A 16,446-nucleotide genomic window follows, 5' to 3' on the forward strand; every position below is an offset into this window, starting at 1 on the left:
GAAGAGATTGAGTGACTTGCCCAAGGTTACTCAGTTTTATAAATGAAATGAACAGGATTTGCATACAGGTCTTTTGGCCCTATGTGAAGTTATGTGTTTAGGCAATATAGCATCATGGCTAGGAGTATGGGATGTAGAGTCCAGTTGATCTGGGAGCAGATGCCAGCGCCAACATTTATTAACTATATGTATCTTAGGAATGTGTTTATGTTGCCGCATGGCATGTGCTCAGATGATAGGGACGGGGCAGGAAGCCAGGACTAGGAAAGCAGAGTAAGCAGTAGGTTTGGAATTAAGAAGATAATCTGGGCATCTGGGATTAAAAACAGTGGGACAGATCATTTTAATATCTTTGGGCTCAGGAACCTACAGAAAAGGTTGAGGTAACAAAGGGTCAGGAACTCAGGCAAGGACTGTAGACCATGGGAATGGAATATTCCCTACATCCAGGACCTTGATAAGGAGCAGGGTTTCTTACATCTTGCCACAACTTTTGTGTTTCCTTTGGAAATAAGAATCACTGGTACTCTTCAGCCCTGTACCTGGGAAAAGTAGATTCTGACAACAGTGTGTGCAAGGAAAAGACAAGTTTATGGTTTGGGGCAAGTTGTTTGCCACTTCCAGAGATTAGAATGTGAAGATAGAATTTTTTAGAGTAAAAGGAAAAGCCATCCCTTATCTTCTTGTGACTGTTTACTAAAACAAACTTAATAAGTATTTTGTAAGTTGTATCCCTGGAGGAGGAAATGGCAACCCACTCCAGTATTCTTGCTTACAAAATTCCATGGACAGAAGAGCCTGACAGTCTATAGTCCTTGGGGTCACATTGAGTCAGACACGAGTGACTGAGCACACATCCAACATATAATGTGACTTTTTCTAAATTATTTGCAGACTTCAGTGTTTCTTATGGAGATAAGGAGGTTAGGGAAGACATGGATGACAAGGTGACATTTAAGCTAAAACAAAGGGTAAGAAAATAACCACACAAAGAGAGAGGATGTGTCTATTCCAGGCAAAGAAAATAATGTAGTTAAAGGCAGTCTATAGGAAAAGGAAAGAAGATCATTGGGGTTGAAGAGAAAGTGAGTGAAGGAAAATCAAGAGTGAAGGAAAAGACAGGGCAAGATGATGTTGGAAAAAGAGACAGCAAAAAAAAATCATGGTTTTATAGGCCATGAGAGGCCTAAGTGATTTGAGTGTTTTTCTTAAGTGTAATAGAAAGTCATTAAAGGATTTTAAACAGTGGAGTAATGTGCTCCAATCCCATTTATGTTTTAAGATGATCATTTTTGCCTACATGTGGATGCAGGGATACCAGACTAGAGGTGGGAAGAAAACTTGAGAACCTTTTGCAAGAGATGATGGTGTACAGACCTAAGGTGTTCACAGTAGATATAAAAGTGAGCCCATGGGAAATATATTTTACACATAGAACCAGGTGAACTTGTTAAACTTGTTCATAAATTACACATAGATGTGTAGGCAGGAGGGTGGTTGACTGCTTTGAAGGAAAAAAGTTAAAAACTGAGTTTGAGATCCCTGTGAGGCATCCAAGTAGAAATATCAAGCAGGCTGTTGAAAATGAAAGCATAACATTCAGAATAGAGGTCTGGACAAGAAATAGAAATTTGGAAACCGTCAATGTGGAGATGGTATTTATAATTCATGGAAGTAGAAAAGAGCACTCAGCATTTTGCCTCGAGACTGTCTGACGCTTAGAGGGTAAGAGAGGGAAGACCAGCAAAGCCACTTTTCTCAACCTTATCAGCCAGTAGGGCAGAAGGAGGGAAATGAGAGACTAGGGTCACAAATTCAAAGTACTGCTCAAAGCTCAAGAAAAAGGAGTGTAAAGAAGCATCCCATGGATCTGGCATCCTGGACATTTTTGGTGATCCTGACAAGAGTAGTTCCAGGGAAAGATCAGGACAGAAGGCAGAGTGTCACTGAACCTTAATGTATTCATTTGTGAAATGGGGATATAACACTTACCTCTCTTATTATCATGAAGTTAACTTGACATGTATAAAAGCCTTTGTCCCAAGCACATGGTAAGCTTTCAGGGCAGCTGTTCCACAGCTTCTGTTAGCACTAGACTTCTTTTCTTCCCCATTTACCTCCATCCCTACCTCTCAGAATTCTACTCATCCATCATTCCCTGTAACTCCTTAGTGAAAAATTTTCCTCATCTCCCACATTTGGATGGGATTTCTCATTCTCCTATATCACATATTTTGTATTCCCTTATAGACTATAAGTTCATTAAGATTTAGCAATTACTTAAGTTGGTATCCCCTACCTAATACCTCACATGGAATGAAGACAAACTGATTGTTCATTCATTGGAATTGAACGAATTTATAAGGGAGAGAGCACTGTGGACTGGCATTTTCAGTGAAGACTTTATTAAGGAGCTCCTCTCAAATAAGTATATATGTGCTAAATGGGGATATAGTAATTGAGACAAATGTAAGGTCAAATGAAGCTTGTAACTTTCCATTATCTGCTTTATGATGTAATAATCTTATGGTTTTCTGTGAAAGTTTCTGGGTCTCTGTACTATTTTTCTGTTGCTACATGAGCAGTGACCCTAAAACTTAGGCTAAAACAACAAACGTTTACTATCTCACACAGTTTCTAAGGGTCAAGAATCCAGGACCAGTCTAACAGTGATTCTGGGTCAGGATATTTCATGCTCCTCTTGCAAGCTCACTCATGTTGGCAGGAGGCTGGACTTCTTTATCACATGGGCTTCTCCTTGGGTATACTCACAGCATGGCTTCTCCCAGAGCCAAGTGATCTGAGGGAGGGGGGGAGGTGGAGAGAGCGAGATAGGACTGAGACATAAGCCACAGTAACATCAAATTGATCTGCTTATTTTATTGGCCATACAGACCAACCTGGTAAAATGTGGAAGGGAACTACACAAGTGTATGCATAGCAGGAGGGTATAAGTTGATGGGGATCTTTTGGGCACTGGCCATCATAGTGCTTGATACCTCGTAGTATTTATCCCAAAGGAATAATGTTTCTCTGTTCATATGAATGAAGCAGTTGTTATCTTATCAGTGTCAGGGTCTTTAAATTTTCAGAAAGATTTTAAAACCTGCTATCACTGTGAATGAATTCTCTTCAGTTCCCTTAGTATGAGGTTAAAAGACATTTGAAAGTGAAAGAAAGTGAAGATCACTCAGTTGTGTCCAACTCTTTGCGACCCCCTGGACTATACAGTCCATGGAATTCTCCAGGCCAGAATACCAGAGTGTATTCTGTAGAAGCCTGTCCCTTCTCCAGCAGATCTTTCACACCCAGGAATCGAACCAGGGTCTCCTGCATTGCACGCGGATTCTTTACCAACTGACCTATTAGTAAAATTATAACTGTACTTTTATATTGCAGAATAATTTCTGTTTATTGTCTAGTTGTCTTTCACTTTTCTGTTGAAATCTGGTTCTATCTTTTCTATGTTAATCATTCAGATTATTTTCAACATAAAATGACCAAAGAGAAAGAAACAGACAGTCTTTCAGCAGAGGATTCAGAAAGCCTTGGAGAAACTGCTGATATCTTAAATATGGTACTGGTTTTCCTATTTGTGCAATATAGATACAAATTTGAGTTTTAGTTCCTCATGTATTTGTATGTGTATGTCTGTGTATATGTGTACCTCCTAAGCCATTATATACATAGAAAAAAGCTTTTTGTTTTTGTCTTGGTTTCATTCATTATTTTAAACTCAGATTTAGTAAAGTATAGATTAAGTACTGTAAAATTAATTTCAGCCCTCATTATTAGTATGCAATTGAAAGTTGATTATATGATTGTCCGAACTATTTTGTATTACTTTTATTTATATGTATTTTAAATCAACATATAATGATATATAAATATATAATCATATGTATAAGTATATAATCAGTTATATAGTCTTTATTTTTTTAGAACATATTTTTAAAAATTTATTTCAGACACACATGTTGCACCTGAATTCCAATGAAAAACTAAAATTATCGCCAGTTCAAAAGCAAAAGGTATGATACAGAGAGTTATTTTTACTATGGTGGGAAGAACAGTTTGAATTGTTTATATTTTTGTTGAAAGGTTTCTGGAAAGAACTCAAGAAAGGTAAGTATTCAACTTATTTTAGGATTTAAAAGACGGGGATACAATATGTATAGTCTCCATTTGGGCTTATTCTGTTGGTATGTATTTTCTGTGATACAAGAAGACTGGCAGAATTTCACTGCTGAAATTTGCTCTTTGAAGTCATTAATAAGTGACAGTATCCATACTTTGTTACCATCAAGGCAAAAGATATTTATTACCATTCTTAAGTATTAGAAGAGGCTCCAGTTGTTTATGAGTGCCTCTCACCCTTTGTTTTAGTGTGACTTTGGGTGAGTTACCTTGCTGACTTTACAGGATGATATTAACCTCTTTTCCAGTTCTAAAGTTTTGTGGTTTTTAGTTAAAATATTTGCTAATTGCTTTTACAGTGTTTGTAATAGGCTTTAATTTATCAAGGAATTGGCAGCATAAAAACAATATTGAACATTTGGAAATTAGTCAGAAACCATGCATTAGTGATAGAGACTTTTAATGAATAACAAATGAATAGAAGAGGAGGGAATATTCTGTTTTTTCACAATCCTGGAGAGATAAAAACCTGACCTGAAATCATTTGCATTTTCTGGCTTGAAAGACCAGTGAGGTGAAATGATGAAGGGTTCAGGATTAGAAACATAAATTGGAGAAATGCAAATTGAAGGACAAAGGCTACAGAACGCATTTCATTTATATTTCTAGTACCTTTGCCACATTGTTAAACTAAAAATTCTTAAAATGAAAGTCACTGAAATGCAAGAGAATCTGGGTAAATTATAAAAATTTAGTGCCAGTCCTCATTAGTCATATCTCTATCTTACTGAGAGGCATGTTGAGTAACAGCATTCTTTTTGAATATGGGAGGGCTTTTTTCCTAACACAGTTGTCAAAGCTCAGTGATTTGTTGACTTGACTGTACTTCCAAGCAGACATCTTTTGTGTGTCTTTCCTTCCTCTTAGACTCTGGGCGCTGCCTCTTCTGTGCTGCTTTATTGTGCTAAGGAAATAAAGGCACATGCATTTACAAATCATTTTTGACAGCTGGGCCTCTGTCTTAAGGCTATTGAAAGAATTGTGACTTTAAAGAAAAGACCTAGAACAAACAAAAGGAAGGCACTTTCTTTTAAACTAATATGTATTTTATATTTCACATAGTCCTTTTCCGTAGAGGCCCTACCAAGCCTACTTTAGTGAATAAAAAAGATTTATTATAGCATTTCTATATATTTTTAACGTGTGCTGCTTTAATAATTTGTTTAGCAAAAAAATGACCTCTTCCTAGGTCTAGCACTCTTCACAATTTATAAAACTTGATTTAGTGAGCTTTTACTATCTAGAGACTATTTCAGTCCATTAGCTTATAGAATTTAGATCAACAATTTGATTTGCCTTATTTTGTCTAGCAACAAGTTAATTTCATATTCTTAATGTATCATTAAAACCTCAATGGTTCATTATATAAGTTTTTATAGAAAGCTTATAAAATTTTATATTTTGCCTTCAGTATTTTTCTCATAGTTTTTTATGTATGCAAATTATTATAATTAAAGAATATAGTAAATAAAAGGAAGAGGGTCAAAAATTTGAAAACTCAAAAGATGTTGTTTAGAAAAGAAAAACATATTCATTATTATGTAGTGCATTGATAAAAATATTTCATTGTAATTTTCAGATTTTTTCTTCTAGAAATAAGCTTTTTCTTATTTCAAGTTTTTTAAAAATTCATATTTTCATTTAGTTTCTTTGATTTTGAGAATTTTGTGGACTCAAAAGACCAATCAAAATTTGACAAAACAATAGGGAAAGTAGAAAAGAGTGCATTTTTTAACAGTATTTTTCAAAATCAGTCTGGAAACATATTTAAGAATTGATTCAGATTAAGAAAAGGGGCAGAGATTAATATTGGTACTGTGAGTAATGGCAAAGTTAAGGCAGGTGGTAAATTTGAAAGTTAAACACAGATTCATGTTACTGAATCAAAATTAGATGCTCCACAGACAGAGAATGGCATAAATTATACCCCTCCAAAAAAAACCCACCAAAATCTGAGGAAAATGTCTGGTAAAATTGGGCATTTTAATTCTCCAGGTGAAATTTATGATAATTCAAAATCTTGGCAGTATTTTGTAGTAAATAAGTTACCTTTATCAGCTAATTAGTAGTATGACGATTACTTCAAAAAATTTACAGAAACAAGAAATAATTGAGAAACCGAAGCAGCATACAACTTATACTGAAAATGATGATAGTAATGAATATGAAAATGAAGAGATGTCCCCAGAAGTGACAGATGGGAGAGTATATAAACAACTTTTGGCACAAGGAATGTACGTGATGCCAGCGGCTTTATCTATGGAAGCATTTTCAGACGAGGACGTAGGTAGTGACTCAGACCTGCAAAGTCCTCAGACCAGCACCAGTGCAGAGGGTTTGCAAAAAGGGACCTTTAGACATGAAAATAAGCGTAGTGTCTATCCACTTTATAGTGAGGAAATAGAAAAGGAAAGTGATGAAGGACAAAGTCAGAAGGATTCAGAAGCAAAAGAAATAGTCTCTGATATGAAAACTGATCTGGTGAAAATGACAGATCTGAAGGATATAAAAAAAACTGAAGAGAATAGAAAAAATATTGATACATTTTTTGACGACTTACCAAATAGAGACATGAATATTGAGGATGAAGAAGATAAAGATTTTGTTAAGGAAAGTAAAGGGAACAAGCCAGATATGATCTTTGTCAGTGAACAAGAATCTATAGAGGAGGAAGACAGTTATTTGGAAGGTGAAAGTCAGCAAAGTATAGCTGATGGTTTCGAGCAGCCTGAGTCAATAGAATTTAGCAATGGCGAGAAAGAGGATGATGAAGTGGAAATTGATCAAAACTTGTGGTATAGCAGAAAATTTATTGAACGTGAAGAGGCCAAACACAGGCTATCCAGAATCATGGCAAAATATGAGTTTAAGTGTGATCACTTATCAAGGATCCCAGAGGAACAGGAAGGAGAAGATGATTCAGAAGGAAGTGGAAAAGAGGAGCAAGAGATAGAGGCAAATGAGGAGGAGTGTGGAGAAAAAGAGGAGGAGGAAGCAGAGCTCCTGTCAGATGACCTTACAGACAGAGCTAAGGTGAGTGAAGGCAAGGGAAAGCTAGCGGGGGAGGCAGAACACGTGCCTGAAGGTGGAGGTGAGGGAATCAGGAAGGAAGGTAATTCAGGAGTAGAACAGAGAAGTAGAACAGGAAGTGAGGAAGGAGAAGAGGGGGAAGACATGGGAGAGGGAGTAATAGAGAGCCTGGGGAAGGGAGAGAAAGACCTGGAGGAGGAGGAACAACAGCCAAAGGAGAGGGAACAGGGCCACCAGGAGGAAAGAAGCACAGGGAGGAAAGAAGCAGAAGAGAAGGAGCAGGGAGGTGGGGAGGGAGAGGAGGAGGGAGGTGAGGAAGAAGGGGAAGAAGAGAAAGACAAGGGGAAAGAAGAAGGGAAAGAGAAAGAAGAGGAGGAAGAGCAGGAGGGGAAGGGGGAGGAGTTAGAAGAGGGGAGATGGCAGGAAGGAGAGGAAAGAGAGGGGAAAGGAGAGGAGGGGGGGCAGGAAGGAGAGGAGGAAGGGGAGGGAGAGGAGGAAGGGGATGGGGAGGGGCAGGAAGGAGAGGAAGAGGAGGAGGAAGGAGATGGGGAGGGAGGGGAAAGGGATGGTGTGGAACAGGAAGGAGAGGTGGGAGAAGAGGAAGGAGATGGGGAGGGAGAGGAGGAAGGGGATGGGGAGGAACAGAAAGCAGAAGGGGGAGAGGAGGAAGGAGATGGGGAGGTAGAAGAGGTAGGGGATGAGGAGAAGGAAGGAGAGAGGGGAGAGGAGGAAGGAGATGGGGAGGGAGAAGGGGGAGAAGGGGAAGGGGATGGGGAGGAACAGGAAGGAGAGGAGGAAGAGGAAGGGGATGGGGAGGGAGAGGAGGAAGGGGATAGGGAGGGAGAGGAGGAAGGGGATGGGGAGGAGCAGGAAGGAGAGGGGGAAGAGCAGGAAGGGGATGGGGAGGAGCAGGAACGAGAGAGGGAAGAGGAGGAAGGGGATGGGGGGGGAGAGGAGGAAGGGGATGGGGAGGGAGAGGAGGAAGGGGATGGGGAGGGAGAGGAGGAAGGGGATGGGGAGGAGCAGGAAGGAGAGGGGGGAGAGGAGGAAGGGGATGGGGAGGGAGAGGAGGAAGGGGATGGGGAGGAGCAGGAAGGAGAGGGGGGAGAGGAGGAAAGGGATGGGGAGGGAGAGGAGGAAGGGGATGGGGAGGAGCAGGAAGGAGAGGGGGGAGAGGAGGAAGGGGATGGGGAGGAGCAGGAAGGAGAGGGGGGAGAGGAGGAAGAAGATGGGGAGGGAGAGGAGGAAGGGGATGGGGAGCAGGAAGGAGAGGAGGAAGAGGAGGGGGGAGGGGATGAGGGAGGAGAAGAAGAAGGAGAGGGGGAAGAAGAGTTAGAAGAGGGAGAAGGCGAGGAGGAGGGAGAGGCGGAAGGAGAGGAGGGGGAAGGAGAGGAAGAGGAGGGAGAAGAGGAGGAAGGAGGAGAGAAAGAGGGGGAGGGACTGGGAGGAGAGGGAGAGGGAGAAGAGGAGGGCGAAGAAAGAGTGGAGGAAGGAGAGGAGGAGAGAGAGAGGGAAGGCAGTGAGAGAGAAGAGGAGGAGGGGGCAGTGGGGAAGAGGAAAGAGAAGGAGAATGGCCGAGAAGAGGAGAAGGGAGAAGATGAGAACGATGAGGAAGAGAAGGGAAAGTGCCAGGAGACAGGCAGTGCAGAAAGTGGAAGGCAGGGAAGAAAGGGTGGGGGAAGGGAATCCAAAGTGAGCCAAATCAGAGGATCTGGGAAATATGACAAAGATAGAACACATCCAAAAAAGTTTACTACTCACAGGGAGGGGAAGGGGGAAGGGCATGAAGTACAGAGGTTCAAAATGCCAGTGCAGTCAAAACAACTTTTAGAAAATGGGCCACCAGGTTCCAAAAAATTTTGGAATAATGTATTACCACATTATTTGGAATTGAAGTAACAGATTTAAAATTTGACCTGATTATGTCCAGCCAAACAATTTTAACATCTTATGCATAATAGGCACTCATTCTATTACATTGATTTTGTGTCATGGTTACTTTACATGTGGTACATAAAGATAACTTGAGGCACTGGTAAATTTTGGCTTCTCTTAAACTAATATTTTGGTGTCCCCCCCAAGTTATAAATATATAGTTGAAAAATATCAAAAGGTCATAGCATATAGTTAATATTCTAATTCCTCACTAAAGACAGTGTTTAGGAAGGAGTATATTATAAAAGTATTTTGTTTGTGTATATGAGTAAGTCCCTTTAAAAATGGCACAGATCTTTAAGGGTTATAAAAATGTCTAATCTCTTATAACTATCTATGTTAGCATAGTTTTTTTCAGTCTATGACTACAGTTTGCCCACCATATAGAATAATTTTATAAGAACGGGTGTTATTTTAAAGCTAAATGAGGAATTCACATTTTTTTTTAAAGTAGTGCTTTTTACCTTTAATGTGTCCCTTTTGCAACAGTCTACAAAGTGACACTTGGGTTCAGAGTTTAGACTCTAATGTCTCTTTTAGTTACTGTTTGGTAAATGACAGAATATATAATGAAATGAAAATGAACATATATTCTAGAAGTATGAAAATCTTTTAAGTGGTTGCTGGCCAGGCAAAGCTACTCACTGGGCTTCGGTTTCCTTATCTGTAAAATAGACTGGATTAGATGGTATAATGATTAAAGCCCTTTGTAACTCTTAGATTCTTTCACTCTAACATGTTTGTGATTTGCTTAAGAAAATTTTTAAGGGAGAGAAATCATGTTTTACAATTAATCCAGTTTTCTATAAAATGTTATTTACTCTTAAATTATGACAGCTTTAATAATCTTTTGTCTTCTGTAATTCTGTATTTCCATCCCCTATAATTTCTGAGCTTTCACTATACTGTCAGACCTTTGTTCCCAGTACTGCCATTCCCAATGTCTATTACTTATCGTCAATGTATTCTTCATTCACTATTCTGTAATTCTCTGTTTGTTGTTTGTCAGAATGTTTCAAGTAAAATAAAAATTAAATGTATACAGTCAGTAGTTGTTTGTGAAAAGAGAAACTTTTAGATATTGAATTTTAGAGAGGCTAGATTTCCACTAGAGTAATTCCATTGTATATAATGCAGCCAGTTTGTTTGTTTCTTCAAAGCTTTCCTTCCCTAGCCCCTTCAATATCTTAGACATGATGGATTTCTTATACTTTGCTTTTATCAAGGAGGATTGTGATGGTAGACATCCTGTGAATTTTGTGTAGGTTGAATTCTTTACACATTTGATTTTCCATCAGGAGAAAGACTCAGAAAGTGGAAAATTTCCTTAAGGTAGTTGTAAATCTTCTTTTAGCTGCGAGACTTTCTGGTAGCTTCCACTAACTAACCAAATATGTGGGTTTGGCATTGCAGTGTTCTACCACACTCATTAGTGTTAGACTTGAATTAATACCTAGATTAAAATGTATGTGTTGTGTTGATTCTAGTGCCAAACGTGGTTGTTTTAGAAGTAGATTTAGGATTAAATAGGATGGATGACAGAAGTGGAGTTCATAGAGGAAAAACCTCCAAGGAGATGAGAAACTCTTCAGCTCAAGTACAGTGGTAAAGGTGTGGGTGTTCATCTTCCACTCAAGAGATAATCAGCCCTCAATACTGAAATGATGCTCTTAAAATATGTCCATCTCAGTATTTGAACCAGTTGAGATAGCCATTTGTAAACAGCATTTCGTACCCTTTTCTTTACCTTTCTTTAGCCAAAAACAAACAAAAAAATTGTGCTCTTTTAGAAGCATTTATTCATGCAGGCCTAGTGTTCTGCTTAAAAGAGCACTGGCCTACTCATCTTCAGACCTGAATTAATACTTGGCTGGGTAGATTGGAGTAGCTAGTTCCCTCTTTATTGTCCACATCTGATGGTTGATCAGGCTTTTACTGTACTTTATCAGTGATCATTTCTGAGGCAATATCAGTGATCATTTCTGAGGCAAGTGTGAGTTGTGTATGTAGAATCCATTGAATTACAGTTTCAAATGAGCACTCTGGCAGAAAAATAAGGTAAGATACAAAGGAGGACAACAGAAACATCTGCCGCTGCGGACCAGCAGCACTCCAGGTGAGTGTAATTGAAATGTTCTCTATTGTTTCACTATAGAAATCATTGATTTCTGTACTGTATACATGTAGATTAAAAATAAAATGCTACCACGGAGGAAGGTGCTGTAATTCCGTCCTTTCCTTCTTTCCATTGTGAAAGTTAAATGTTGTATTTCATGCCCAGTACCTGACACATAACTTATATTTGGTGCATGTTATTCAGTCAACAAATATTTATGTACCAAGCACCAAAAAGAGGACAGAAGCTACCCCAAATCAGATGGATCTCAAGAAGTGAGGGCTGCTCTCAGTTAACCTCCTGTGGCCCTCCAACCTATCAGGGACTTTAGGTAGGTATAGATTTCTTGAAGGAACACCAGGATGAAAGAGTTCCTATAACTCTGCCTGAACTGTTGCTTAACAGTGCCCTTGTATTTGCCGATACCCCTGTGTTCTTGGGCAGATAGTTTTATCTGCCCAATGATAAAAATACGATTTGAAGATGAATCTCTGGCTTTCCTCCATTAAATCCCTTAATGGATAAGAAGAACGTGGTTTTTATACTCTAAGCTGTTTCTGCAGATTGACCAGAAAATTTATCAGCATAATAGAGTGCTTCAGGTGTGGCACTTCAGCTGCCACCGAGAAAGACAAGGCAAGGGCTTCTCGGGAGTGATAGGGAAATGGGAAGTGAGTCATGAAAAGTAAAACCTATCCCGGCAAAGAGTGGGCTGGGCGATGGAAGCCAGGAGAGTGTTTCAGTGTGACTGCAGCCTCGAGTACCCTTGGACTAGACAGAGAGGCGTGAGACCTTCTGTGTTTATAAAAGATGTTAAACAGGAGTAAGGTTGGTCACACTTGGGCTTTTGTGGCATCCATCTGTCAACAGGATGGAGGGTGGAATAGAAAGGGAGAGGACCAGAGTCAGGGATAGCAGTCAGAGGGCAGTTACAGTTGAACAGGCAGAGACTGAAGCGGGGCTGGACTAGGACAGTAGGATGGAGGGTTGGAAACGTGTCATTACAAGAGATATAGGGATAGAATTGGAGGGCGTAGAATTGGGTAAAGATACGGAGCTTGGAGGGAGGGAAAAGGCCAAGCTTTTCCTGTTTCTGGCTTGGAGAATTGGGAAGAAAGACTGCTATGCATGGAGGCTGAGAACTGAGGAGTAGGGGCAAATTGAGGAGACTGCTTGGGGCTTTTTCATCCAGGAGATGTTCATTAGACAAATACACATCAGGGTCTGGCACTCAGGGAAGATGCTGAGTATCACCAGCTTATGCATGTAGTTAAAAACTGGATTTGAATGAGAGGCAGCATTCAGAATGTGAAAAGAAAAGAGAACTGCAGAGAGAATTTAGGGAAACATGAGTAGGTAAGGGCAGATTGAGAAAGGGAAGTCTAAGAAGGAGCGAGGGTAAGAACACTTTCTAGGAGACAGGGGTCCCCAAAGCCAAGGAAGAAGGAGCAGTGGAGGGCCACAGGGCTGGGGCAGAGCCCACGTTTCATCAAAGAGTGAACTCCAAGAGGTCTGCCTTGCAGAGACATAGAATCAGAACTAGATTCTGAGAAATAAATATCAAAGAGCTCTGCTGGCATATTTCTCAATTTAGGAAGGGAGATGTATATTCAAGAGACTTTGGAGCTCTGGGGTGAAAAATTCTCAATTTTTATCTGCTATTATTATATATGATGATACATAAGAATAGGATATTACTGATGGAAGCTTATCAACAAAAACGTTTGCAGTGCTTTAAATATCAGTAAGGGTTTCTTAAAAACAAAAACAACTCTGAGGGCAGCCATTACAGTCTGCAAATTATTTGGGCAGAGTTGGTTCAGAGCATGGGCTCTATAGTCCAGTAGGCCTGAGTTCCTGTCCCAGCCCTTACTGATTAGCTGAGTGGACACCTGGAAAAGTTTTTTTTTTTTTTAACATTTCTGAGTTTTACTTCCTTCTTTTAGTAAAGGAAGGGGGGTCTTTTAATAGTTAAGTTAGTTAACACATGGAACATGTTAGCAATACTCAGCAAATGCTAATCTGTATCACTCTAATTATCCTCTCTGATCACATCAGGTTAGGTACAATGCTATCATCATGAATCTCCAAGTCACTGGCCGATGTGCATCAGTATAGTTTCATGTGCCTGTAAACCTTACTTTTATTTAAATACAACATAGCAACCCCTCAAAAATTAGCTTATGGAGGTAGATCCATGGGAATGAAATAGATTACAATAATGATAACCCTTAACTATGGGGTGGAGTGAAACTCCTGTTACACACCATACATGAGTCAAATGCTGCCCCTCAGCATTTGAACCATGATGAAAGGCTGATGGCATTCACATGGTTAGCCTCAGCCTAAAATTTAGATATTAGTGCTGTCAGGGGACCAGAGTTCCCTCTGTATCCTAATTTTTTTATCAAATAGTTAAAAAATAAGACACATAAATTATAATCATAGATCATGTGTTTGTTTAAGATAAAGAGGAAGATCAATCTTCTAAGGAAAAATGGAAAAATAATAGAGTAAAGCTGAGAACAAGAATAAGACTACATTCCTTTTTTCAGGCCTCTTTTCAGAGTCTTACTGTAACGTATTTGCTGCTGAAAATATAGGATTAGCAATGAAGTAACAGATGGGCACATAGAAAGAAGGGGAAGTTTAGAGATAATGGTGTCCTTAGAAGCAAAGAATTGGAAAGTCACAACTGGCATCCTGTTGGGTGCACTCCAGCCTATAGACTTGTTTGGTATACATAGTGATTTTATAAACATTTGAATCAGATGCCAGCATTGACATATCAGATTTTACATTGAAAATACTGTTTTGTGGGCTTCGCTTGGAAAACCTGAGTATCTAAGAGTATCATGCCCGGTGGCAACACAGGCCTATAGCTCAGTGGAGGCCTCCTGACAGACCTTCGTCCCGCTCTTGCTCTGGCTGCCAGGCACCTGGCAGAGAATAAAGGGATGTGTTACAAGAGGGTAGAACAGAGAATTGTACACTTTAAATGAACTACTTTCTATTGATAAGATCTGGGACATGGCAAAAAGTGTCCAAGCTTCTTGTTTTGTGACAATCCTCCATGCATACTTGGGATTCTATCTTACTTTTTATAGAATGGACTTCACAAAATCAATTCTGTTTACATACAAATACTTATTTGCTCATGTTATTTTCTCTGTAAATAGTCTTTTTCATCTTGATACAGACCCTCCTAGATAGGGGTTGATAAATGTCAACATTTGATAATTTTTCCATTTTATAGACAGACATTAAGTAGGTGCCTTGCTCAGGCCAAGAGTGGTGGAGCAAGGCTTAGAAAACAGTATTGAGATCTTTGTATTTAGTGCTCTTCCCACTCTCCACTCCAGCCTCAGTTATTTCTAGTGTAGTTAAAACATGCATTTATATGTCAGCTCTTCTTGTCCTAAAAAAAAAAAATGCCTTGAAACTGAGATTTTAAAATATGCACTTTCCCACCTGATGATTTAGGTATAAAGTTCTATGCTATATTTTATTTTGTTGTTTGGAAAATATTTTCTATCCTTGTGACACTGAGGCAAGTCATGAATCCAGAATTGTAGAGCAAAATTTTACACGTTATAGTCTTTTTTTAACTTAAAAAAACTTTTGAAGTTAATACATAGGCAAGTATATATCTCATGCATATATAGCTCAATATATTTTCTATAAACTGCACACACCTATATAGTCAACATCCAGATCAAGGAAAAGCACAGTGTCGGCTCCCAGGAAGCGCCTCTTCAATCCCCTCCCATCTGCCACCCCCTCCAGGGTCACCACTTGGCCAACTTCTGATTGCAATCTCTAGTTCTTAAAGCATACAGTATATTCATTTCTTAAGGAAACTGAAACCTTTTGAGAAACATTTGGTTTCTTAGTATTTCCCCTAAGAAATGTAAAAGCTATTGCCCTGGTCTAGACCAAAGACTGCAGGTACCCTCGCTGTGTCTGACCAATGAAACAAGGGTTCTTTTGCGGGAGTCAGGCCCAGTCACTTCTTCACTGGGGTCCTAGCACAAAGATGATTTCCCCTGATCACTCCAGAATACCTCTTTACATCTGATGTGGTTCTGGTGACAAGAATGTATTTAAACTTTATCCTTTCTTTCTATGAAATGACAGTATTCTGCCAGTCTCTCCTAAATTGTTTCAGTTTGAAGGTAAGTGATGTATGTGACTTAAAGTAGTTGTCCAGATGTGTATAGATTAATTTTAAACGTGCTTAATTAGGTGCAAAGTGCTGCAATTGATGATGTGATTTCTATCACCAATGCATTTTCTAAGAGCTTTCTCAAACTTAGAAAATGACATAGTTCCAGCAGTTCTTCATTGTTATAGATTTATATAAAGTTAATGAGTAAAATTGTATTGGGTTGGCCCAAAAGTTCTTTTGGTTTTTAAGGTATAAATACAAGACACATTTTTCATTTTCACCAAAAACTTTACTGAACATTGTGTTCACCGATTTGTTCCACTACTTTCTGCCATTTTCCAGGCAACTTAATAATTCCATCTTCCCCCAATTTTGTATCTTTTTGAGCAAAAAACTGTTCTAGGTACCTTTTATAGTTTTTCAGGGAATTGAAATTTTTTCCATTAAGAGAATTTTGTAAAGACCAAAAGGGCATCTGAAGGTGCAATGTCTGGTGAATACAGTGGATGAATCAGAACTTCCCAGCCGAGCTGAACAGTTTTTGTGTGGTCATCAAAGAAATATGTGGTCTTGCATTATCCTGATAGAAGATTATGCGTTCTCTGTTGACTGATTCCAGACGCTTTTTGTAGAGTACTGCTTTCAGTTGGTCTAATTGGGAGCAGTACTTGTTGGAATTAATCATTCAGTTTTCTGGAAGCAGCTCATAATAGAGGACTCCCTTCCAATCCCACCACATACACTGTATCACTTTCTTTGGATGAAAATCAGCCTTTGGTGTGGTTGGTGGTCTCTTCCAGTCCACATTATCATACAGTATCCACTTTTAATTGCTTACAGTTTGTTTTAAAAACGGAATGTTTTTGTTTTTCGTTGAGAATTGGATGCAGAAATACAGTCAAGAAGGTTTTTTTTTCCCACTTATGTGCAACCCAAACATCAAAGTGATGAACATAACCAAAAATGGTGCAAGTGATTTTCAACACTTGATTTGATTATT

The 16,446-nt window shown here is 39.2% G+C and overlaps 1 protein-coding gene across 6 annotated transcripts in view; it reads left to right on the forward strand.

Annotated features, from left to right (window-relative positions):
- RPGR (retinitis pigmentosa GTPase regulator) overlaps window positions 1–16,446 on the forward strand; it is a 74,819-nt gene that overhangs the window by 26,429 nt on the left and 31,944 nt on the right. For 5 of the 6 annotated variants that reach the window (XM_043896965.1, XM_043896964.1, XM_043896967.1 and 2 more), the window contains exons 12-13: window positions 3,480–3,577; window positions 3,969–4,031. In XM_043896965.1, the coding sequence (XP_043752900.1) occupies window positions 3,480–3,577; window positions 3,969–4,031 (161 nt within the window). Of the gene's footprint in view, window positions 1–3,479; window positions 3,578–3,968; window positions 4,032–6,294; window positions 7,231–16,446 lie in introns of all 6 variants that reach the window. The other variant, XM_043896968.1, reaches the window with a different exon arrangement.

The sequence above is a fragment of the Cervus elaphus genome, chromosome X (assembly GCF_910594005.1).
Source record: "Cervus elaphus chromosome X, mCerEla1.1, whole genome shotgun sequence".
Taxonomy (NCBI): domain Eukaryota; kingdom Metazoa; phylum Chordata; class Mammalia; order Artiodactyla; family Cervidae; genus Cervus; species Cervus elaphus.